At 38.4% G+C, this 25,844-nt stretch overlaps 1 protein-coding gene across 1 annotated transcript in view; it reads left to right on the plus strand.

Annotated features, from left to right (window-relative positions):
* Window positions 1-25,844, plus strand: part of Muc16 (mucin 16, cell surface associated) — a 223,289-nt gene that overhangs the window by 184,798 nt on the left and 12,647 nt on the right. The window contains exons 57-77 of the mRNA XM_075967627.1: window positions 919-984; window positions 1,891-2,012; window positions 2,097-2,155; window positions 2,280-2,452; window positions 3,745-3,780; window positions 5,464-5,529; window positions 6,442-6,563; window positions 6,661-6,719; window positions 6,812-6,984; window positions 8,066-8,101; window positions 14,678-14,743; window positions 15,451-15,566; window positions 15,664-15,722; window positions 15,854-16,026; window positions 16,266-16,301; window positions 20,014-20,079; window positions 20,765-20,886; window positions 20,984-21,042; window positions 21,174-21,346; window positions 21,593-21,628; window positions 25,343-25,408. Coding sequence (XP_075823742.1) covers window positions 919-984; window positions 1,891-2,012; window positions 2,097-2,155; window positions 2,280-2,452; window positions 3,745-3,780; window positions 5,464-5,529; window positions 6,442-6,563; window positions 6,661-6,719; window positions 6,812-6,984; window positions 8,066-8,101; window positions 14,678-14,743; window positions 15,451-15,566; window positions 15,664-15,722; window positions 15,854-16,026; window positions 16,266-16,301; window positions 20,014-20,079; window positions 20,765-20,886; window positions 20,984-21,042; window positions 21,174-21,346; window positions 21,593-21,628; window positions 25,343-25,408 — 1,884 coding nt within the window. The remainder of the gene's footprint in view (window positions 1-918; window positions 985-1,890; window positions 2,013-2,096; window positions 2,156-2,279; window positions 2,453-3,744; window positions 3,781-5,463; window positions 5,530-6,441; window positions 6,564-6,660; window positions 6,720-6,811; window positions 6,985-8,065; window positions 8,102-14,677; window positions 14,744-15,450; window positions 15,567-15,663; window positions 15,723-15,853; window positions 16,027-16,265; window positions 16,302-20,013; window positions 20,080-20,764; window positions 20,887-20,983; window positions 21,043-21,173; window positions 21,347-21,592; window positions 21,629-25,342; window positions 25,409-25,844) is intronic.

The raw sequence follows: 25,844 nt of genomic DNA on the forward strand, positions 1-25,844 counted from the left end.
ACTCACCCTCTTCATCCTTAAGTCAATCTCTCCATCCATCCATGCACCTGTGCACCCATAGATCCATTCATTCACCCACATGCACTCACTCACCCTCTTCATCCTTAAGTCAATCTCTCCATCCATCCATGCACCTGTGCACCCATAGATCCAATCATTCACCCACATGCACTCACTCACCCTCTTCATCCTTAAGTCAATCTCTCCATCCATCCATGCACCTGTGCACCCATAGATCCATTCATTCACCCACATGCACTCACTCACCCTCTTCATCCTTAAGTCAATCTCTCCATCCATCCATGCACCTGTGCACCCATAGATCCATTCATTCACCCACATGCACTCACTCACCCTCTTCATCCTTAAGTCAATCTCTCCATCCATCCATGCACCTGTGCACTCATAGATCCATTCATTCACCCACATGCACTCACTCACCCTCTTCATCCTTAAGTCAATCTCTCCATCCATCCATGCACCTGTGCACCCATAGATCCATTCATTCACCCACATGCACTCACTCACCCACTTCATCCTTAAGTCAATCTCTCCATTTATCCATGCACCCACTTACCCATCTAAGCACCAATTCAGTCATCCACCAATCATATTCATTCATTTGTTCTGATCTCCATATCTCCCATTTATCACATTTTTATTCCTCTTGAAACACATTTGAGCCATTTATCATCAATTTATCACTTCCTTATTTGTCTTCACATTGATAAATTGCTCACAATTTTCATTGCCTTGAATAAATTTCATTCAGAGACTTAGTTGCCCCTACACTCACATAGTCACTCTTGTTTATGATCCACTTACGAATGATTAGTCTGGCTTGAACCACTTCTAGAAGAGTTCATTGACTGTATGGGGAGGGGCTATGCTCCTCACTGCTAACAGCCTCTTTTACAGTTCCTGAGCCAAGCACCACCATCCTGCCTTTTACATTGACATCTGTACAGCCAGAATCTACCACAGGTATTTGGGGGAAGCCTTTTCCTACACTTGATGAAATGCCCTGTTCCACACTTCCATGTCCTGACTTACATGAGACCTGGAAAGCCATGGTGTGAGGATCCAGTGCCAGTATCATTATTAAAATAACATATATAAACCAGCATTTCAATCAGATGCCTGCCCTTCATGCAGCTACCAGGCTTCTGAGATGAATAGACCATGACAATACAATGAGAGATTCTTGTGAAGTGAGAAGCACCTGACACAATGTAAGTGGGTGGGGGATCCACTTGAACTATTATTTGCTGATGTGAAGGAATATTCCAATGGTGTGAACTCAGGGGCCAACAAGAGCAAGTGAGTGGAGAGACTTGAGGAATTTGGTCTTCTTGAAGCATGAAGCTCAGCTTTCAGTGATGACTCTCCATGTCCACTCCAGGATCCACAAGGCCATAGTGTTAGGCACAGAACTGATAAGTAACTGAGTCTGGGAATCACAAGAAACCACATTAGAAGAGTCTTGAGTGTCAAACCATGAAACAAGAAATTGATACTGAAACTCCAAAGGGAGCCATAGGTGGTTAGAGCAGTGAAGGTGTTGTAATGATTTTTTTCCTTTCAGAAATGCTTTTCTTGTGTTCATCACAGAAAAATCCACTTAGCTGGAACACACAGTGAATCTTATAGTGTAATATACTGGATATGAGAAGATAAGAGCTGACATGTTATGGTAACGGAGATAGCACATATGAAGAACATTCACAGTAGGGAACTGGTATGACACGGAGATGAGATGTTCAGCTCTGGCTTGGATTGTGCAGTTACAGGTGGTGGTATATGAGGATATATAACTTTATGTGTATAGGAATCTAGTGTAGTATCTTCAAGCTCTCAGTTATAGGGATCTCTCTTCCTGTCTTCCCACAGCTGTGGAGCACCATCTGAAGACTGTCATACTCAATTTCACCATCTCTAATCTTCCTTATTCAGAAGACATGAACTATAGCTCAGCCATGTTCAACTCCACTGAGCATGTTCTACAATACTTGGTGAGACCCTCATCCTGGAAACAGCTTGTAGGACAAAGTTCCTGTACATCCTGCATATGACTCTTTTTTTTCTTTCCTCTATAGCTTACACCCTTATTCCAGAATATCTCCTTCAACCCAAGCTGCAGACTGACCTCTCTCAGGTGAGTCCACTTCCTTGTCATTTTCCAGGAATGACTGTACCTAATGACCCTTCTGCTGTTTCTTCCTTCCCTGGGACTCTTAGCCACATGAAGGTATCTCCAGAGTTTCCACATCTCTTTTCAGGCCTGAGAAGAATCAAAACTCCACTAGTGTAATTGTCATTTGCTCCTACCAACATGATTCTGAGCATCCTGGGCTGCACACACAAGAAATATATTCAGAGATGAGCCATCTGACACATGGAGTCACTCAGCTGGGCAACTATACATTGGACAAAGATAGTCTCTATGTGAATGGTGAGCATGGTCTGTGTTTTCCTAGGGGATGTCTTCAGCCATTTTTTATTTCCTTAGCCTTTTCAAAGTCAAGGATATCTTTCTAGAGCAGTTGCCTCCATGTTCTTAGATTCTCTTCCAAGAATTTAAGGAGCACACATAAATAGCATTTCAGGAAAGTAGATACAGCTGTGTCCCAAGTCAGGAAAAATATGGATGTAAATACTGGCCCTCATCTCTCTTTCTACTTCTCTTATAGTTTAGGGATCTTGTCCGTAAGATAGAGAGAGCTACAAAGAATTAAGGTGGAACTATGTGCTTCATTTAAACTAATCCCAGTCCCCCCTCACAGAATGCCCAGAGCTTTGCCTTGGTGATTTTTGCTTATCCTCCATTCCTTTTCTCTTTCTTTTGTCTGTGCGTCTGTCTACCCATATGTTCATGTATCCATCCATTCATCATCTATTCATTCATTCAACTCACAGCTATTCACTCTTGCCAGCTCACAATCAGTATTCACCACTAATTACCAAGATTGATGTTCACACAAGTTACTCCCATTTTAAGACAGAGAGAAACTAAAGCACATGTAGGTAAACTGACTTGCCCGCTGTAACATAAATTTGTCTGGATATGAATTCTAAAGTTTCAATTTAAACCTAGTCCTTTAACTTGGCTGTTGCAAGGACTCATATGGGATTTTTTTCTCTTATAATTTACACAATTTAAATTCATCATTACATTTTTCACTTAGGATTTTTCAAATATTCATTATAACACAAACACGGTTGACACTAAGAACAAGTAAGTTACATGCATACTTTGTCCCAGTGGAGCATGGAGTTTTTAGTTCAGTTGTATATTCTTCAAGTAGAAATGCAGTACCAAACATGATACCTTCCCAATAAATATGTGTGGGATGAATGTGTGTGTATGGATAGATATATAGATAGATAGATAGATAGATAGATAGATAGATAGATAGATAGATAGATAGATAGAAAGATAGAGTGGAAAGGATGATGGTATAAGTTGATACATGTAAATATGTTGAGTGATATCTGAAAATAAGGCATATAGACATAATTTAGGAGAGCATAATTGGAATTAAGTAGGGAAGAGTTAGATGAGTTGAATCATCAAGACATTCTTCCTAATGCCAATCAAGGCAGATCATACATAGAACATTAATAGATGCTCAGTTAGTGTATAAAGTGATACACATCTACATTGGACCACATGAACTAATGCATGGTGCTAAGGACTGTGCAACACATTCTCCTTACATTTATTTATTTATTTTGCTTTTCTAGGTTACAGTGGAACTAGTACAGAAGAATCAACGACAAGTAAGCATCAGTTTAGCCTGACCTAGGTTTTGGTTCATGCTTTTCTCCTCATTTCTAAAGGAAGCTTGTCCTAAACACAAGCTAGTCTCTGGAAAGGGGCCAGAGACTCAGTGGAAAGAGAGCTGGTGGCCTCTTTTTGGGTCTGAAGCCCTGGTGCTGAATTTCTGAATTTTCCTCAATCCTCTGAGTCAGAAGAAAAAAATTGAACAATTATTTTATATGGTATTATTAAGCTGGATTAATTCAGAGACTAGTTTATGTTGCCTAAAACAAATGCTATTGAGGATGTAGTAGGGGCTAAGTAGCACATTTTGATGTCTACTAAAGTGTTTGTATAAAATAGCCCACTCATTCAGTATCCCACTCATATATCTTTCTAACTGTCAATTCTTTCATTTACTAGTTACTGTTCATCCAGAACTGCATTTTCAGTCATCTATCCATCCATTTACCCACCTATTCATCCATCCATTCTCTTTTCCATTATACTATATTTCTTCATTTCTTTTTTATCATTCCTTCTCTAATTATTCTTCTAGACTTCCATCCATCCACTATTTATCCATGCAATCATATTTCTCTCCATTTGCTAACTTTTATTTTTAGCTCTTTTACATCTTACACACACACATATATACACATACACCACACACTTCTACACAGTCATCCGTCATCCCCCTACATACCTAACCACTCATTTACCTACCCACCATTCAACCACCTACCCATGTATTCAGTACCTAGATATTTGTCAATTTATTCAACTATGTACCTCGTTACATTTTCTCATCTGTATGTGTGCTTATCATCCACTCCTTTTCTTTTTCTCTTGTTTGTACACCTGTCTATCCATATGTACATGTATCCATCCATTCATCACCTCTTCACTCATCCATCCATCCATCATTCATTCATTCAGTTATCAAACCATCCATCCACCCATTTACTATCCTGCCCATCAACCAATATCCATCCACCTATTCAGCTACCCACTCATGCATATACTTGGATGAATGAATGAAATTTATGCCCTTGCAATACTGAAACATGAATGGGCATGCCCACACATGACAGTTCTGTTGAACTTGTTCATATTGGGTTTCGTGATCTAACTTACTGAGAATAATTGACGAGGTCTTTTCCTTAGTGGGGCACCAGATTAGATGGTTGTGAACCACCATGTGGTTGCTGGGAATTGAACTCAGGACCTTTGAAAGAGCAAGCAGTGCTCTTAACCACTTAGTCATCTCTCCAGCCCCATGCATATACTTACCCCAACACATACACAAACTTACCCTAACACAAATCTGTCAATTCGTGAACTTCCCCACTATTCATCATGTTCTTTTACTTACATGTTATTTGTTCCCTCTTTCCTTTCTTTTATTTCTCCAAATACTTATTATCATTATTAAAGTTTGGGTTGACCCTTCAACAATCTTTTCTTCTTCTTACTTAACTATTTAGCAATTCAATTACTGCCCACTTTTCTCTGGCCAACCACTCTCACTATCTGAGTTAATTTTATTCACAGGCTTTTTCAACATTATCATGCATTTTCTCTTTTGATCCCTTTTGAGTGTTATCTACATACAAATGGTTGCTCTGCCTTGAAATACTGCTGCATGGGCTTCTCTAAATACATGGGGATTTTCTCATCCCTGATGACATCCCTTTCCACAGATCCTAAATCATCCACTACCATGCTGCCTTCTCCAACAATACCTGTGCAAACAGAATCCACCACAGGTATCAGAGAAACTGTTTCTATTTTTATAAGATCTTTGTCCCACAATTCTGATTTGCATATAAGATCTAAATGGAAGGATATAAAGAACCTAGTTCCATAGCCATCATCAAACACAAAGACTATAGTAGCAATTCAATCAACTGCCAAGCCTCATACAACCACTGGGATTGCAAGGTATACAGACAACTGCACTGCAGTGAGGAATTTGGCTTGGGCATGAATCTCACATGATATAAAGATTAAAGGACTTTCTAGAGACAGTTCATCCTGATTTGCATCTCTCATACTGACTAGGAGTGGTCAACATAACTTAAATGATATCAACAACGAGGGCTGTTTGACCTAGAAAAACATAGTATACTGGGATAAATGAGAGGAATTTGGCATCCATGGAGCATAAAGTTCATCTCCCAATATAGCCTTTGCATTTCTAATCCAGAGCCTGTAAAGACAGGATGGTAGGTCCAGATTTATGATAACCAAAGCTAAAAGGTCAATAGAAACCAGATTGTAAGGGGCCTTGAAAGACAAATCAAAACACTCAAACTGAAAACTGAAACTGAACAAAGATCTATGAGTTGTAGAAGTTACAGGACAGTCCCAGTTAGACTTTCTTTTCAGAATACTCCTCTAAAGTTCAGTGTAGAAAAAGTCCCTTAGACAATATATCCTGTGAGTCTGATTGGGTGATCATGTAAATATAAGAAGATACTGTTATGATAGGAAAGTACACACAAAGTATGTTAGGAACATTCAGAAAGGTTAGTTGGATGTATCATAGAAATGGGATATTCAGGTTGTAGGTAGGCTAGGCTGGGTATGTTGGTAGGTGAGAAGCAAAGGGAGATATGACTTGATGAGTATTGGATTCCAGTGTGCTTGCAGGTAAAATCTCTTCTCATCTCTTCCAGCTGTGGGGCACCACTTGAAAACTGTCTCCGTCAGCTTCACTATTTCCAACCTCCCATATTCAGCAAATATGAACAGTGGCTCAGCTGTGTTCAACTCCACTGAGACCCTCCTAAAGAATCTGGTGAGACTCTCATTCCAGTAGCTTCTGCTTGGATAAATCACATCTACCAACTCTATCCAAATTGTATTTTCATTATTTTCTTTGTTTTCCTTCCCAGATGGAACCATTGCTCCATAATGGTTCTTTCAACTCAAGTTGCAGACTGGATTCTCTCAGGTGTGCACTTGCCAAAAAACTATTATTGTTGCCTCTCTTCTTGCTTGCCCTCCTTCTGATTCCTATCTATGTCTCTATTCCTCTTGATCTAGGCCTGAGAAGAATGGAACTGCCACTGGTGTAGAAGTCATCTGCACATACTTGCATGACCTTGCACATCGTGTGTTGGACACCCAGGAATTGTACTCAGAGCTGAGCAACCTGACCCAGGGAATAACCCAGCTGGGCAACTATACACTGGACAAAGAAAGTTGGCATGTGAATGGTGAGCATGATATGCGGTTGCTGTGTAATGTCCTCAGCCACCTGTTATTTTTTTTACCTCTATCAATTATATTGATAACGCTGTCTAGAACAGTTTATTTTAGGGTCATAGAACCTCTTTTCCAGAATTCATGGAGCACATAAAAATAATCAGACAAGGAGGTATTGGCATATTGTGTAAAAAGTCAGGAAGCAGAAAGAAATGAGTATGTTTGCTGAACTTCTCTACTCCTTGTTGTTTCTACTTCCAAGAATGCATCCCAAAGTTTATGGTACCCACATTTATTCACGCTTGGTTTGTCCACCTTAAGTAACTAGATATAGAGAATTTCTTGCAGAAATGTTCAGAGACTTGTCAATTCCATGAGCTTATGTCTTTTCAATTGCCAAGCCATTTCAACAATAATACCCTATGAAATGGGCAAGGAGATACAATGCATCCACATTACTCTGAATTTCACAAAGAAAGCAAACAAAGCACAGACCTGAAAAGGCACATGCCTTTCCTACACTGAGTTTTGAATGATTGAAATTTTGTCATTCTGCATTTTATATCCAATCACTAAACTATCACAAGGATTTGTGTATGATTTTCATTCTGTTTTCATTTCCAATAAGCATTTAATATAAACCGTACCTTATTCATGATGTAAAGAACAAATAACTCTCATCTGCATTGCTTCTTAATGTGAACCACAGTGGGAACATGGACACTGTATTTTTTAATCATTGTCTATTTGTGTAATATACTTCAAATGAAAATGGAATACAACTCATAGTAAATGGTCAATAAGGATATTCTGGATGGATATCTAGTGGCATAATAAAAAAATAATGGTGTGTATTGAGGCATATTGTTGGGGAAGTAAGGTATGAGATATGTTTTATAAGAATCTATTGGGGACATAGAGATGGGTATAGTTGAAATACCAAGAAATCCTTCTCCAGTATGATTTGTCAGATCTTATAACATGAATAGATGTTCACTAATTTTTTAGGTGTGGTTTGGTACCGTATAGGCCAAAGCATGCAGAATCCTTTCCCTTGCTCTTTCCTCCTCTAACATGTCTTGTATATTCTAGGTTATAATAAACCTGGTCCAGAAGAACCTCCTACAAGTATGTATCGATTTAGCCCAACCTACATCTTGGTCCATACTTTTCTCCTCATTTCCAAAGGAAAGCTGATCCAAATACAAACCAGGCTGTTCAGAGAGACCAAGGTCTCAGTGGAAGCAATTGGTTTCTTCTTGAAACTGCAGCTCTCATGTTGGGTTTCTGAATTTTCCATATTCTTCTTGGTTGGATAAAAATATTTCCCAAATTGTACCATACAGAATTAATGGACTTTAGCTGAGGGGGTTACTGTGTAATGTGTGTTTCCTGTGTGTAATGTGTGGTTCTCTATTTTACCCTTCCCATTCTGTTATTTCCTATCAACCATTAAATCACCATATCCTATCAAATGAAACACACAAATCTAAAGATTCAAAGCCAACATCTACAAATAATAGAAAATATATGACTTCTTCTCTCTTGTTCAAGGTTACTTCACCCATGATTGTTTTCAGCTCTATCCATTTACCTTCTCATTTCTTACCTGTACCATTTTTATTTAATTTTTATGTGATTTATTTTGATTATGTTTTTCTCTTCCCAAACTTCTTCCAGGTCCTTCCCACTTCCCTACTTGCACAACGTCATGCTCTTCCCCTCTCTTCTCTCTCTTTGTTTTTCTATCTCTCCCCCAAGTTCCCAAAAGACAAAAGTAAAAATTCAAACACATATACAAGAAGACAAAATTTCAAAATGAAAGAAAATAAAATCTAATACCAAATTAATAACTGAAAAAAAAGTTATCCATTTTCTGTTCTCCAACTATTTCTGGGCATGAGTCCTGACTTGTGTGTGTTTGATACACCCAGTGACACTTCATAGGAGAAAATTAATTTTCCCTTTCTTAGCAAGTGTACATTGCAAATAGCTTCTTGTCTAGGGGTAGAACTTTGTGTCCACTTCCCTTTCTCAGTGCTGAATTTTTCTGATTTGAACTTGTACAGCTTTTGTACATTGTACATTGTAGCATTGTAGAAGACTCCAGGGATATAATATCTTCCAGATACAATAGATGAACTCACAGACACTATGGCAAATTTGAATAGAGCAGCAATAAACATGGACTTGCATATGTCTAGATAGTAGCATACAGACTTCTTAGTGTATATGCCCAAGAGTGGTAACATTGGATCTTATAGTAGATCTACTTCCAGCAATGTAAGAACCTCCACACTTATTTCTGTAGTGATCATACCACCACGAGAAGTGCGTAATTGCTCCTGTTTCTCCACATCCATACCAGCATTTGTTGTCATTTTTTGCTATTTATTTATTATTTTATTTAAGTTATTCCTGTAAGGGTAAGAAGAAATATTATAGAAGTTTAAATTTTATTTCCCTGATACCTAAGTATGTTGAACATGTTTTCAAAAATATTTCTCCACAGTTTGTATTTCATTTTATGAGAATTATCAGAGCCATGCCACAATTTTTATTGGGTTGTTTTCTTGATGCCTAATTTTTTAATTTATTTTTATATTCTTGACACTAACCCTCTGTCATATACTTAGCCTAGCTGATAAAGATTTTTGCCAATCTTTAGGAAACCACATTGCTCAAACAGTGTTATCTTTTTCTCTAGAGAAGCTTTTGGTTCACTGGGACATGTGTATTAATTGTTAGTCTTTAAGACTTTGCTATCCAGATTCTCTCTCTCAAATCCCTTCTTGTGCCAGTAAGTTCAAGTGTATTCCCCATTTTCTCCTTAACTACATCAGGGTGCAAGGACTTATGTAAAGGTTATTTACTCATTTGGAGTTGAGTTTGGGGTGTTCAGTGGCCTATTTATCCATTATCTTTCCAGCTTCCCATTCTTCCTTTTTCCAGCTCTTCCTGAACTTGTATCACATTTACATCAATTCATCCATCCATCCATCATCCATCCATCCATCCATTCTCCCACCCACCCATCCATCCATCCACCCATTCTCCTACCTATTCATTTGGATTTCCTTTGTTTCTTCTCTCTCCTTCCTTTATGCATGATTGTGCTCATTCACTCATTCACATTCTTTGATAAACCTAAACTAATGTCCAGTTTCTATTTCATGCTTTATTTCTTCTTTTTTCTTCATACATTCATACACATGTTCACCTTTCTATTAGATGCACTCCTGCCTATATATCCATATACTCACAACCTGTGTGATCACCCACTCTTCTGTCTGCTACTACCTATGTATCTTTCTGTCCATTTAGTTGTTTATATACCTGTATCCTCCATTTGGCTTTCAGTGAATTCACATACCAATTCACTCATGAATCCATGCATGCAGTATCTATCTATTTGTTGATGGAGGCTTCTTGTTGATTCCTGGCTACTCAGCCCCTAAATCATCACACAGAAACTATATTATTTAAATCATTGCTTGGCCCATTAATTCTAGCTTCTTATTGGCTAACTCTTACATATTAGTTTAACTCATTTTATTAATCTATATATTGCCATGTGGCTGTGGCTAAAGTTCCAGTGTCTGTCTCCAGTGGAGCAATATGGCTTCTCCTGACTCCACCCTTCTTTCTCCCAGCATTCAGTTTAGTTTTCCTGACCTATGTATATTCCCTGTGCAGGTCCAAGATAGTTTCTTTATTAACCAATAGTATTCACAGCATACAGGGAAATCCCACATCATCCATTCATCCATCCACCTACCCATATATTCAATACTCATCTACTTATCCATATAATTATGGTATAATCTGCCCATTCATCAATCAAGACACACACATACACACACTCATACTATTTTACCTATTAAGTTCATTCACTTTGTTGTCCTTTCTTCTCTCCTTTCTAGTATGTCTAAAATTCCTTTTGAATTATGGAATATTTTGGCCCTCCTTTTATCAATTCTTCTGTCTATCCATTCATTTATCCTTTATATATTTTTGAAACTTGTTAATTAAATTTTTTATTCATTTTACATTGCAACCACAGTTCCCCCTCCCTCCATTCCTCCTGCTCCTGCCATGTCTCTCCTAACCCATCCCCCATCCACTCCTCTAAAAAGGAAAGGTCTCCCATAGAGAGTCAACAAAGGATTAAGTTGAGGGACCAAAGCTCTCCCACCAGCATCAAGACTGAGCAAAACATCCCACCATAAGAAATAGGCTCCAAAAGCCAGTTCATGCCCCAGGGATAGATTTTGGTCCCCCTGCGAGAAGCCTCTCAAATATACAAAGCTACACAGCTCTCACACCTGTTTGTAGTGATCCTAGTTCAGTTCCCATGCAGGGTCCCCAGCTGTGGGTCTGAAGTCTGTTGAGTTCACATGAGCTCAGGTCAGCAATTTCTATGGATTAACTCATCATGATCTTGATGCCCCCTTGTTCATATAGTCTCTACTCCCTCTGTTTTCCTAATTCATCTGTGTTCTTTGCTCATTCTTTATGCTGATTTTTTATCTCAATATCTTCAGTCAATTCTGGTCATAGTACAATTTACTTCTCCACACACAGTCACTCTTCAGTTTAGTTCATGGTTCACCTACAATTGGTTGTTCTGCCTCTAATCATAGCTAGAAAAGTTTCTCACTATTGACAGCCTTGTATTTAGAAGGGGAAGGTTTTCTGAGAAAAATTCTTCCTGAGCTGAATCTCTAGGATGAGTAAGAACAATCCAGATAAATGAAGCATTAAATGTTCTTGGAAATGAGAATTTCAGCAATGACAATCATTTCCACAGCTTGTGAGCCAGCCACCACTTCCCTACCTTCTCCATCTGCATCTCTGCAGCCACAACCTGCCACAGGTATCTACGGATCCCATTGCTTGCCTTTGATTATATCCCCTACCTCAAACTTCCACCCCTGCCTTCTAAATAGAGCGAGAAAACCATGATGCAAAGATGCTAGTGTCAGGGTCATCTTCATATGCGCAAAAATCAGATGAACAATCAAACCAGGTACTTGCCCACGTGCAGTCAAATGGCATCTGAGACAAATAGACAAATAGGGGAAGAATTTCTGAGAAAAATTCCTCCTGAAATAACTATCCAGATGAGTGCATGTGATGAAGATAAAGGAAGCATAGAGTGTTCCTGTGAGGATTTCGATAAGAGGGCTCAGTGACCAGCAAAAATAGAGTAAATAGGAGGAATTTGATTTCCATGAATAATAATGTTTAACCTGCAATGCAGACTATATATGTCCTCCTTAGCAACTACTGGGTCATAGTAGTAGACTCAGGATGGATGTGTAAATGAGAATGAAAATCACTGGAAGATGAATTGAGTACCATTGTAGGTTGCATTCTTTTGCTGTGATAGATGTTATAGTCTAAAGCAACTTGAGAACGTATGAGTTGTTTCAATTTATGGGTCCATGTTACAATCTACACTTAATGCAAACCAACTAAAAATTCAAGGCAAAAAACAAGAGCAATGGCCTAAAGCAGACCAAGGGGGAACACTGATTCCTGGCTTGCATTCAGTCTCATGCCTGATAGTGGTGTTGCTTATAATGGACTGGATCATCTACATAAAATAGCGATAGAAAATGTCTATATGTTATATATGTACACAGGCCAATGTGATGAAGTAATTACTCAATTCTTATCCCCATTTGTGACTTCTTGACAATCAATACTAGCCACCACAGGTGTCAAATCTTCAATTGCAACCCTGACACTGAAAGTACACATGAAACCATAGGTGGTTATGCACTATGGATCATCCCAGTGTGAGTTTTCATTTCAGAAAGATGCTCCTAGTGATCCAGATAGAGAACATCTTCACACATTGTAACCAATGAGTTTGCAGAAGAGTGTACTTTCATAAAACCTGTGCTAGAATGAAGAGAGAATGAATGTGAGGAATGCTAAGAGAAGACAATTTGTGTGCTGTGGGGTTAAGAAGTTGTGTTGGTTCTGACTTGAATGGACATTTTGAGAGGTGGTGGGAGAATAAAAGAGAAGCCAAACTGGTGAGAACAGGATTTTAATCTGGCAGCAAGCACATTCTCAGTTGTATCTCTTCTCTTCCTGCACCTATAGGGCACAATCTAAAAACCCTCACAATCAACTTCACCATAACCAACCTTCCATATTCATCAAATATGAGCAATGCCTCAGCTCTGTTGAGCTCAACTGAGATTTTCCTCCACTACCTGGTGAGAACCTTATCCCAGCAGCCTGACAGAGATTGATCCCATATGACCCATTTGTCCAAAACCTGCTTTCATTTCCCTTCTCCTTCCCCATCCACAGCTTGGACACGTGTTCCAGAATGACTCTTTCAACTCCAGTTGCAGACTGGATTCCCTCAGGTGAGTCTCCTTTCTGTCCCTTTGCAAGGAATGAGCACTGCACATTGTTACCATTCTCATTCCTCCTCCTTCCTTCCGGTTCTCATCTACATTATGGCTTTTCTAAAGGCTCCACACTCCTCTCTTTCCAGGCCTAAGAAGAATGGAACAGCCACTGGTGTGGATGCCATCTGTGCCTACTACCATGACCCTGCACATCCTGGGATGGACATCAAAGAGCTGTACACAGAGCTGAGAAATCTAACTCAGGGACTCACCCTTCTGGGTAACTATTCACTGGACAAGGACAGTCTCTATGTCAATGGTGAGTGATCTCTGTGATTTGCTATGGGATGTCCCAGGCATCCTTTATTTTTTTTTTACCTCTCTCAGTATTATTGCTAGTAATGTCTACACCAGTTCATTCTATTTTCTTAGTACCTTGTTTCAAGAAGCACACACACACACAAACTGGGGGAAAACTGTGGGTGTTATGTTTATATGAATCTTTGCCTTTGTTCTTCTTTCTTTCATTTTTCATTCCTCTAACATGCCTACTATTTCCTAGGTTATAATAAACCTGGTCCTGAAGAACCTTCTATAAGTAAGTACCAATTTGGTCTGACCTAAATCTTGTTCCATATATTTTCTGCTCATTTTCAATGAAGAAATCACCCAAATATAAACTTCAGAGAGGCTAAGGTCTCAATGGAAGCAAGATACGAAGCCATTGGTCTCTTCTTGAAACTCAACTCTAATGTTGGATTTTTGAATTTCCATGTTCTTCTCAGTTAGATAAAAGTACTTGTAAAATGTAGCTCACAGAATTATGGAGCTTAATTTAGATGTCTACTGTGTGATTTATGTCCCCTAAAAAGAAACATACCCATCAGGGACTTTATTATCAAGCTGCAAATTTGGATGACTAATTTAGTGGTTTTTTAAAATTGCCTCCTCTCTTGTATATTTTCTAATTTATACTAGTTCTCTTTAAATATTATACCAAGAATTTGTGTTGCTCTTGCATCAGTGAACATGTGGTACCAGACCAGTCATTGTTGTAATTAAAAGCATTAGCAGTTGAGCAAGATTGTTAATAGCTTATCTCCTCCAGTAGCTTAGCTAATTGTTCCCTGCAAATAGTTGTTCTGCTTCTAATCATAGCTAGAAAAGTTTCTTTCCTTATTGACAGCCTTGTTGTATTTAGAAGGGGAAGGTTATTTTAGGAAAAATTCTCCTGAACTGAAACTCTAGGATGAGGAAGAACAATCCAGATAAATGAAGTATGAAATGTTATCAGAAATGAGAATTTCAGCAATGACAATTCTTTCCACAGCTCGTGTGCCAGCCACCACTACCCTACCTTCTCCATCTGCATCTCTGCAGCCAGAACCTACCACAGGTATCTCTGGATCCCATTGTCTGCCTTTGATTAGATATCTTGTTCCGCACTTGTACCACGTGTCTTCCAGATATATCTAGGAAACGAGTATGTGAATATGCTAGTGTCAGGGTCATATTCATATGTGCCTAGGTCAGAGTAACAAGCCCACATGCCTCGTGGTAGTGCTGTTCATAGCTGACTGGTTCTACATAAAATAGAAAAAAAATGTCCCATAGATAAGTCCACTGTCAGTCTGATAGAAGCAATTCTTCAATTGGTATTCCCACATGTGACTGCTTGATAGTCATAATGGCCACTACAAGTGTCAAATCTTCAAGTGCAAATTTGACACTGAAAGTACATGTGTAACCATGGGTAGTAATTCACTATAGATCAACCCAGTGTGAGTTTTCATTTCAGAAAGATGCTCCTATTGTAGTTCTAGTGTAAAGAACATCTTTAGACATTGCATCCAATGTGTAGGCAGGAAGTATGTGTTGGTCATAAGATAATACCGGTGCTAGAATGAGGAAAGAATGAATGTGAGGAAGCTAAGAGAAGACAATTTGTGTGCTGTGGAGTTAAGAAGTTGTGTAGGCTCTGACCTGATTGGACATTTTGAGATCGGTGGGAGACTGAAAGAAAAGCCAAACTGAAGAGAACAGGATTTTGCTCTGGCAGCAAGCAAATTCTCAGTTGTATCTGTCCTCTTCCTGCAGTTATAGGACATCATCTAAAAACCCTCACAATCAACTTCACCATAACCAACCTTCCATATTCATCAAATATGAGCAATGCCTCAGCTCTGTTGAGCTCAACTGAGACTTTCCTCCACTACCTGGTGAGAACCTTATCCCAGCAGCCTGACAGAGATTGATCCCATATGACCCATTTGTCCAACATCTGCTTTCATTTCCCTTCTCCTTCCCCATCCACAGCTTGGACACGTGTTCCAGAATGACTCTTTCAACTCCAGTTGCAGACTGGATTCCCTCAGGTGAGTCTCCTTTCTGTCCCTTTACAAGGAATGAACGCTGCTCATTGTTACCATTCTCATTCCTCCTCCTTCCTTCTGGTTCTCATCTACATTATGGCTTTTCTAAAGGCTCCACACTCCTCTCTTTCCAGGCCTAAGAAGAATGGAACAGCCACTGGTGTGGATGCCATCTGTGCCTACTACCATGACCCTGCACATCCTGGGATGGACATCAAAGAGCTGTACACAGAGCTGAGAAATCTAACTCAGGGATTCACCCTCCTGGGTAACTATTCACTGGACAAGGACAGTCTCTATGTCAATGGTGAGTGATCTCTGTGATTTGCTCTGGGGTGTCCCAGGCATCCTTTATTTTTTTTTACCTCTCTCAGTATTATTGCTAGTAGAGTCTACACCAGTTCGTTCTATTTTCTTAGTACCTTGTTTCAAGAAGCATACACACACAAACAGGGGAAAAATGTAGGTGTTATGTTTATATGAATCCTTGCCTTTGTTCTTCCTTCTTTCGTTTTTCATTCCTCTAACATGCCTACTATTTCCTAGGTTATAATAAGCCTGGTCCTGAAGAACCATTGACAAGTAAGTACCAATGTAGCATGACCTAGATGTTGTTCCATATATTTTCTTCTCATTTTCAGTGAAGAATTCACCCAAATAGAAACCATTCTCTTCAGAGAGGCCAGGGTCTCAATAAAATCATGACACGTAGCCATTGGTCTCTTCTTGAAACTCAACTCTAATATTAGGTTTCTTAATTTACTATTCTTCTCAGTTGGATAAAAGTATTTGTAAAATGTAGCTCACAGAATTATGGGACTTTGTTTAGATGGCTACAGTGTAATTTTTGTCCCGTAAAAAGAGTATCCCCATTAGGGACTTAATTATCATGCTGCAAATTTGGATGACTAATAAACTGTTTTTCTAAAATTGCCTTCTCTCTTGTATCTTTTCTAATTTATATTAGTTCTCTTTGAATATTATATCAAGAATTTTTGTTGCTATTGCAACATGTCTTACCAGACCAGTCATCATTGCAATTCAAAAAGTTAGCAGTGGAGCAAGACTGGTAATTGCTTTCCTCCTCCGGTAGCATGCATAGCACCTTCCAGCACTCTGAAAGCCAGCCAGAAGGGATGAAACTTCCAGCTGAGTGCCAGTTTACCGCCCCATGTGCTATGGCTCCAGTGCCTGGTATCTTCAGCAATACAAATCTAACCAAGAAGTTCTGGAGGGTAGCCAAATGCAATGACAATAGTCAGCTCTGTTTGGTAATCACTGGTACATCACATGCTGATAGCTCCAAAAGGAAAATTCTGTTCCTAGTACTGGACTTGTATTTGTCTTCCAGTGGTGTCTAGTGGGGCATTGCTGCCCATTATATAGCAACTCCATTTAGATTTCTTATATGTGTGCTTGCATATACTTTAGGAGACTTCTTTAGTATTAGAGTTCTCCATGACAATTTTTGATGTCCTTAGTGTTCAATATTTCTCCCTGCATTCCCCTTCTACCTACTCATTTGACTAGGTACCTCCTTCCGCATCTTGTCCTTCCAATTTTCTTTTTCCCTTTCCCCCTTAATGTCATCATATACTATCAAATGAAATAATACATCTAAAGATTCAAAATCAACGTCTACAAATGATAGAAAATGTATGACTTCTCCTGTCTTACTCCAGATTACTTCACGCATATTGATTGTTTTTGACTTCATCCATTTATATTCACATTTCATAACTCTATCATTTTTATTTACATTTCTATGTGATGTATTTTGTTCATGTGTTTCTCTCCTCCAGCTCCTTTCAGTTCCTTCCCACTTCTCTACTCATACAACTTCAAGTTCTTTCTCCCTCTTGGTTTTCTTCTCCATCCCCAAAGTCCACAAAAGACAAAAGTAAAATCCAAACAAACATACAAAAATCAAGAAGACAAATTAATTCAAAATGGAAGAAAATGAAACAAAATCTCATACCAAATTAAAAACTGAAAAAATATGGTGTCCATTTTCTGTTGTTCTACTATTTCTGGGCCTGTGACCCATCCTGCTCTGGATGTGGTTAATACACCTAGTGACACTCCTTTGGTGAAAATTGATTTTCCCTTTCTTAGCTGGTCCTTATTGGAAACAGTTTCTTAGTAAGGGGTCTACTTCCGTTTTTCAGTGCTGTAATTTCCTGGTTTGAACTTGTACAGCTCAAAGCACTGTAGATGACTCTCAGGATACAGTATCTTCCAGATACAACAGGACTGGTACACAGATGGACTCACAGAGACTGTGGCAATTGTATTGTTGTTGCCAGCTTAAAAATATTGTTGAAATGTACCATATTTTTATTATCTGTCCACCAGTTTGAGGGCATCTAAACTGTTACAATTTGCTAGATATTGTGAATAGAGCAGCAATAAACATGGACATGCCTGTCTTTCAATGGTAATGTATGGACTCCTTTGAGTGTATGCCACAAAGTGGTAACATTGAATCTTATAGTCGATCTATTCTACCATTTTAGGGACCTTCACACTTATATCTGTAGTGGAGACACTCCCAAATAAAAGTTAATTATTATTCCTGTTTCCCCACATCTGCCAGCACTTGTAATCATTTCCTTCTTGTGTGTTTTTTTGGTTTCTTCTTTGTTTGAATCTTAGCCATTATGATGAGGAGAAATAAAATTTTAAAGAAGTTTTAAGTGGTTTTACTGATACATAGATGTGTTGAACATTTTTAAAAAATATTTCTGCACAGTTTGTATTTCATTTTGTGAGAATTATCACAGCCTTGCCACAATTGTTATTGGGTTGGTTTTTTTATGGATAATTTTTAATTTAATTTGTATGTTCTTGACACTAACCATCTGTCAAATATTTATCTGATACATTTTTTGCCATTCTGTTTGAAGCGACTTTGTTCAAACAATGCTATCTTTTTCTCTAGAGAAGTTTTTTTTTTAATTCACAAGAACATATGTATTCATTGTTAGTCTTTAAGACTATGCTATCCAGGTTCTGTCCCCGCAAAAAAAAAAAACTGTTTCTTATGCCAGTAAGTTCAAGCACATTCCCCATTTTCTCTTCAACTACATCAAGGTGCCAGGATTTATGTAAAGGTTGTTTAATTATTTGGAATTGAGTTTGGGGTGTTCAGTGGTCTTTCACCATTACCTTTCCAGCTGTCCATTCTTCCATTTTTTCTAGCTATTCCTGCACTCCTCTCACATTTCCATCAATCCATCTATCCACTGAACCATCCATCCATCCATCCATCCATTCATCCATTTGTCTATCCATCCATCCATCCATCCATCCATTCATCCATTCTTCTACCTATTCTATTAAATTTCATTAGTTTCTTCTCTTTCTTCTTTCTTTATACATGATTGTGTTTATTCACTCATTTACATTCACTGACAAACTCAAACTACTGTCCATATTCCAGGTCATACTACTTTTTTTCTTTATGCATTCATACATGCATCCACCTGACCTTATATCAGACACATCTCTCCTTATATATTCATATATTCACCACCTATATGATCACCTGCTTTGCTATCAGCTACTACATATCATTCAGACCATTCAGTTTTTTATACACCCATGTCTTCTGCTTGCTTAGCTTTTAGCAAGCACTATCTCTCTTTTGTTACTCTGTGAACTCACACACCAATCCATTCATGTATCCGTGCATGCAGTGCTTATCCACCCATCCTTCCACCTACCCATCTATTCAGTTCTCACCTACTCATCTATATAACAATGCTATAATCTGCTCCTTGGTGCATGCATACACGCACACATACTCACTCACTTGTTAACTCATCATCAAGTTCATTAACTTATTGTTCTCTCTTCTCTACTAGATTCTACCTAAATGAGATATCTTTTCTGATTCTTATTGAATTCCTATGGTCTTCCTTTTATGTATTTTTACTTCTGTCCATCTACTTTTCCTTTATACCCTCAATTCTCCTAATTCATCAGTGTTCTCAACCACTGTAATGATTACTTATCTCAATATCTTGAGTTAATTCTGGTCATAGCATAATTCACTTCTCCACACACAGTCACTCTTCAGTTTAGTTCATTTGTGAAGAGTTGTTCTGCTTCTAAGCGTAGCTAGAAAAGTTTCTCTCACTATGGACAGCCTTGTTGTATTTAGAAGGGGAAAGCTTTTGTAGGAAAATTTCTCCTGAGCTGAAACTCTAGAATGAGTAAGAACAATCCAGATAAATGAAGAATGAAATGTTCTCAGAAATAAGAATTTCAGCAATGACAATCCTTTCCACAGCTCGTGAGCCAGCCACCACTACCCTGCCTTCTCCATCTGCATCTCTGCAGCCAGAACCTACCACAGGTATCTTGGGACCATTTGATTAGATACCTTGTCCCACACTTCTACCGCATGTCTTCCAGATATATCTAGGCAACCAGGATGTGAAGTATCAGGGTCATGTTGATATGCGCAAAGATCAGACTAACAAGCCACATGCCTGGTGACAGTGGGGTTCATAGTTAACTGGTTCTTCTAGATCAAATTACAAAAAAAATAAGTCCCATAGTTAGGTCCACTGTCAATCTGATAGAAGCAATTCTTCAATTCTTATTCCCATGTATGATTATTTAACAATCATCACTAGCCACCACAAGTGTCAAGTCTTCAGTTACAACCTGGACACAACAATGCACATGGATCCATGGTTAGTAATGCATTATAGACCATCCCAGTGTGACTTTTCATTTGAGAAACATGCTGCTAGTGATCCACATAGAGACCACCTTTAGACATTGCATCCAATAAGTTTGCAGAAAGTATGTGCTGGTCACAAGCTAAAATATATGCTAGAATAAAGAGAGAATGAATGTGAGGAATTTTAACAGAAGGTGATTGTGTGTTGTGGGGTTAAGAAGTTGTGTAGGTTATGATCTGATTGGCCATGTTGAGTTGCCGTGAGAGACTAAAAGAGAAGCCAAACTGGAGAGAACAGGATTTCACTGTGGCAGCAAGCACATTCTCAGTTGTATCTCTCCTCTTCCTGCAGCTATAGGACACCATCTAAAAACCCTCACAATCAACTTCACCATTACCAACCTTCCATATTCATCAAATATGAGCAATGCCTCAGCTCTGTTGAGCTCAACTGAGACTTTCCTCCAGTACCTGGTGAGAACCTTATCCCAGCATCCTGGGGAAGATTGATCCCATATGACCCATTTGTCCAACATCTGCTTTCATTTCCCTTCTCCTTCCCCATCCACAGCTTGGACACGTGTTCCAGAATGACTCCTTCAACTCCAGTTGCAGACTGGATTCCCTCAGGTGACTCTACTTTCTGTCCCTTTGCAAGGAATGAACGCTGCTCATTGTTACCATTCTCATTCCTCCTCCTTCCTTCCGGCTCTCATCTACATTATGACTTTTCTAAAGGCTCCACACTCCTCTCTTTCCAGGCCTAAGAAGAATGGAACAGCCACTGGTGTGGATGCCATCTGTGCCTACTACCATGACCCTGCACATCCTGGGATGGACATCAAAGAGCTGTACACAGAGCTGAGAAATCTGACTCAGGAAATCACCCAGCTGGGTAACTACTCCCTGGACAAGGACAGTCTCTATGTCAATGGTGAGTGTTCTCTGTGGTTTGTTATGGAATGTTCTAGGCATCCTTTATTTTTCTTACCTATATCAGTATTATTGCTAGTAATGTCTACACCAGTTCATTCTGTTTTCTTAGTACCTTGATTCAAGAATCCAAAAAGCACACATACAAACCTGGCAAGGAAATATGGGTGTTAGGTTTATATGAATCCTTTCCTTAATTTTTTTCTTTTTCTGTTTTCCTTCCTCTGACATGACTTCTATTTTTTAGGTTATAATAATCCTGGTCCTGAAAAACCTTCTACAAGTAAGTACCAGTTTAGCCTGACCTAGATCTTGGTCCATATATTTTCTGCTCATTTTCAATGAAGAATTCACCCAAATACAAACCAATGTCTTCAGAGAGGCCAAGGTCTCAATGGAAGCAAGATACAGAGCCATTGGACTCCTCTTAAATTCAGCTCTAATGTTGGGTTTCTGAATTTCCATATTCTTCTTGGTTGGATAAAAGTGTTTGTAAAATGTAGCTCACAGTATTATGGGGCTTAGTTTAAATGACTACTACGTAATTTATGTCCCCTAAAAAGAAGTATCCCCATCAGGGACTCCATTATCAAGCTGCAAAATTTTGATTACTAATTACTTGTTTTTCTAAAATTGCCTTTCTCTCTTGTATCTTTTCTAATGTATATTAGTTCTCTTTAAATATTATACCAAAAATTTGTGTTGCTATTGCATCAGTTAACATATGTTACCAGACCAGTCATAGTTGTAATTCAAAGTGTTAGCAGCAGAACAAGATTTGTGATTGCTTTCCTCCTCCAGTAGCATGCATAGCACCTTCCAGCACTCTGAAAGCCAGCCAGAAGGGATGAAACTTCCAGCTGAGTGCCATTTTACCTCCCCATGTGCTATAGTTCAAATGCCTGGTATCTTCAGCAATACAAATCTAACCAAGATGTCCTGGAGAGTAACCCAGTGCAATGGGATTAGGCAAAACTGTTTGGATGTCACTGGTGCATCACTTCTCAATAGCTCCAAAAGGAATAATCCATTCCTAGTGCTAGATTTTATTGATCATCCAGTGGTGTCTAGTAGGGCATTGCTTCCTCATTATATAGCAACTCCGTTTAGACTCCTTATATGTTTGCATGCATATACTTTAGGAAACTACTTTAGCATTATATTTCTGCCTTACATTTTGTGATGTCCTCAGTATTCATTATTCCTCCCTGTATTCCCTTTTTACCTACTCATTTGACTAGGTACCTCCTTCCGCATCTTGCCCTTCCAATTTTCTCATTCCCTTTCCTCCTCAATATCACCATATCCTATCAAATGAAATAATACATCTAAAGATACAAAGTAAACATCTAAAATGATAGAAAATGTACGACTTCTAATCTCTTGCTCCAGGTTACTTCACCCATATTGATTGTTTTCGACTTCATCCACTTATTTTCACATTTCTTAACTGTTTCAATTTTATTTAAATTTCTATGTGATGTATTTTGATCATAATGTTTCTCTCTTCCAGCTCCTTTCAGTTCCTTCCCACTTCTCTACTCATACAACTTCATGTTCTTTCTGTCTCTTCTCTCTCTTTGTTTTTCCTCCATTCCACAAGTCCCCAAAAAACAAAAGTAAATTTCAAACAAACATACAAAAACCAAGAAGACAAATTAATTCAAAATGGAAGAAAATGAAACAAAATCTCATACCAAATTAAAAACTGAAAAAATACGGTGTCCATTTTCTGTTGTTCTACTATTTCTGGGCCTGTGACCCATCCTGCTCTGGATGTGGTTAATACACCTAGTGACACTCCTTTGGAGAAAATTGATTTTCCCTTTCTTAGCTGGTACTCATTGCAAAGAGTTTCTTGGTAAGGGGTCTACTTCCATTTTTCATTGCTGTAATTTCCTGGTTTGAACTTGTACAGCTCAAAGCACTGTAGATGACTCTAAGGATACAGTACCTTCCAGATACAACAGGACTGGTACACAGATGAACTCACGGGACTATGGCAATTGTATTGTTGTTACCAGCTTAAAAATATTGTTGAAATGTACCATATTTTTATTTATCTGTCCACCAGTCTGTGGGCATCTAAACTGTTACAATTTGCTAGATATTGTGAATAGATCAGCAATAAACATGGACTTGCCTGTCTTTCAATAGTAATGTATGGACTCCCTTGAGTGTATGCCCCAGAGTTTTAACATTGGATCTTATAGTAGGTCTATTTCTACCATTTTAGGGACTGTCACACTTATTTCTAGAGTGGATACACCCCTACCAGAAGTGAATAATTGTTTCTGTTTCCCCACATCTGCCAGCACTTGTAATTATTTTGTTTTTGTGAGTTTGTTTGGGGGTTTTTTGTTGTTGTTTTAATCTTAGCCATTATGATAGGGATAAGGAGAAATTTTAAAGACGTTTTAATTTTTTGTTTACTGATACTTAGGTATGTTGATCATTTTTTAAAAAAAATATTTGTGAACACTTTGCATTTCATTTTGTGTGAATTATCGGAGCCATTCACACAATTTTTATTGGGTTGTTTTCTTTTTGAACAATTTTTAATTTATTTGAATATTCTTGACACTAGGCCTCTGTCAAATATTTAGCTGATAAATTTTTTGCCATTCTGTAAGAAGCTACTTTGTTCGAACAGTGCTATCTTTTTTCTAGAGAAGCTTTTTTTGATTCATAAGGATGTGTATTCATTATTAGTCTTTAAGACTTTGCTTTCCAGGTTCTGTCCCAAAAAAATCATTCCTTGTGCCAATAAGTTCAATTGTAGTCCCTATTTTCTCCTCAACTACATCAAGGTGCCAGGACTTATGTAAATGTTGCATAATCATTTGGAGTTGAGTTTGGGTGTGCATTGGCCTACTCGCCATTACCTTTCCAGCTGTCCACTCTTCCATTTTTCTAGCTATTCCTACACTCATTGCATATTTCCATCAATCCATCTATTTTTTGAACGATCTATTCATCCATTCAGCCATCTATCTGTCTATCTATCCATCTATCCATCCATCCATCCATCCATCCATTCTACTACCTATTCTTTTGTATTTCATTAGTTTCTTCTCTTTCTCCTTCCTTTTTCCATGATTCTCTTTATTTACTCATTCACATTCATTGACAAACTCAACTACTGTCCATATTCCAGGTCATACTACTTTTTTTCTTTATGCATTCATACGTGCATCCACCTGACTTTTCATCAGGCACATCTCTCCTTATATATTCATATATTCGCCACCTGTATGATCACCTGCTCTTCTGTCAGCTACTAAATATCATTCAGTTCATTCAGTTATTTGTACACCTATGTCTTCTGCTTGCTTAGATTTTAGAATTCACTTTCTCTTTTGTTACTCTGTGAACTCACACACCAATCCATTCATGTATCCGTGCATGCAGTGCTTATCCACCCATCCTTCCACCTACCCTTCTATTCAATTCTCACCTACTCATCTATATTAGAATGCTATAATCTGCTCCTTGGTGCATGCATACACACACACATCCTCACACTTGTTAACCCATCATCAAGTTCATTAACTTAGTTGTTCTCTCTCCTCTACTATCTTCCACCTAAACAAGATTTTTTTTATTTTTATTGAATTACTTTGGTCCTCCTTTTATGTATCTTTCCTTCTATCCATCTATTTTTTATATTTTCTATTCTCCTAATTCTTCTGTGTTCTTACTCAAACACTATATCTCAATATCTCAAGTTAATTCTGGTCATAGTAAAATTCACTTCTCCACACATAGTCACTCTTCAGTTTAGCTCATGGTTCATCTGTGAATGATTTTTCTGCCTCTAATCATAGCTAAAAAATATTACTCTCACTATGGACAATCTTGTATTTAGAAAGGGGAAGGTTTTCAGAGGAAAATTTATCCTGAGCTGAAACTCTAGGGTGCGTAAAAACAATCTAGATAAATGAAGCATGAGGTGTTCTTGGAAATGGGATTTCATCAATGACAATCCTTTCCACAGCTCATGAGCCAGTCAACACTACCCTACCTTCTCTGCCTGCATCTCGGCAGCCAGAACCTGCCACAGGTAAGTCTGGATCCCATTGCCTGCGTTTGAATAGATCTGCCTGTCTTCCAGATAGAGCTAGAAGAAGAGTATGTGAAATGTCAGGGTCATCTTCATATGTGCAAAGATCAGAATGACAAGGCACATGCCTGGTTGTAATGCTGTTCATAGTTTACTGGTTCTTATACATCAAATAGCAAAAAAAAAAGTCACATAGATAAGACCACTGACAGTCTGATGGAAGCAGTTCTTCAATTTGTATCCCCACGTGTGACTACTTGATAGCCATATTAGCCACCACAAGTGTCAAATCTTCAAGTGTACTTGACACTGAATGTTCACATGGGACCATGGGTAGTAATGTACTATATATCATCCCAGTGTGAGTTTTCATTTAAGAAAGATGCCCCTATTGTAGTTCTAGTGTAAAGAACATCTTTAGACATTGCATCCAATG

Source organism: Microtus pennsylvanicus, chromosome 3 (assembly GCF_037038515.1).
Source record: "Microtus pennsylvanicus isolate mMicPen1 chromosome 3, mMicPen1.hap1, whole genome shotgun sequence".
In the NCBI taxonomy this organism is placed as follows: Eukaryota; Metazoa; Chordata; class Mammalia; order Rodentia; family Cricetidae; genus Microtus; species Microtus pennsylvanicus.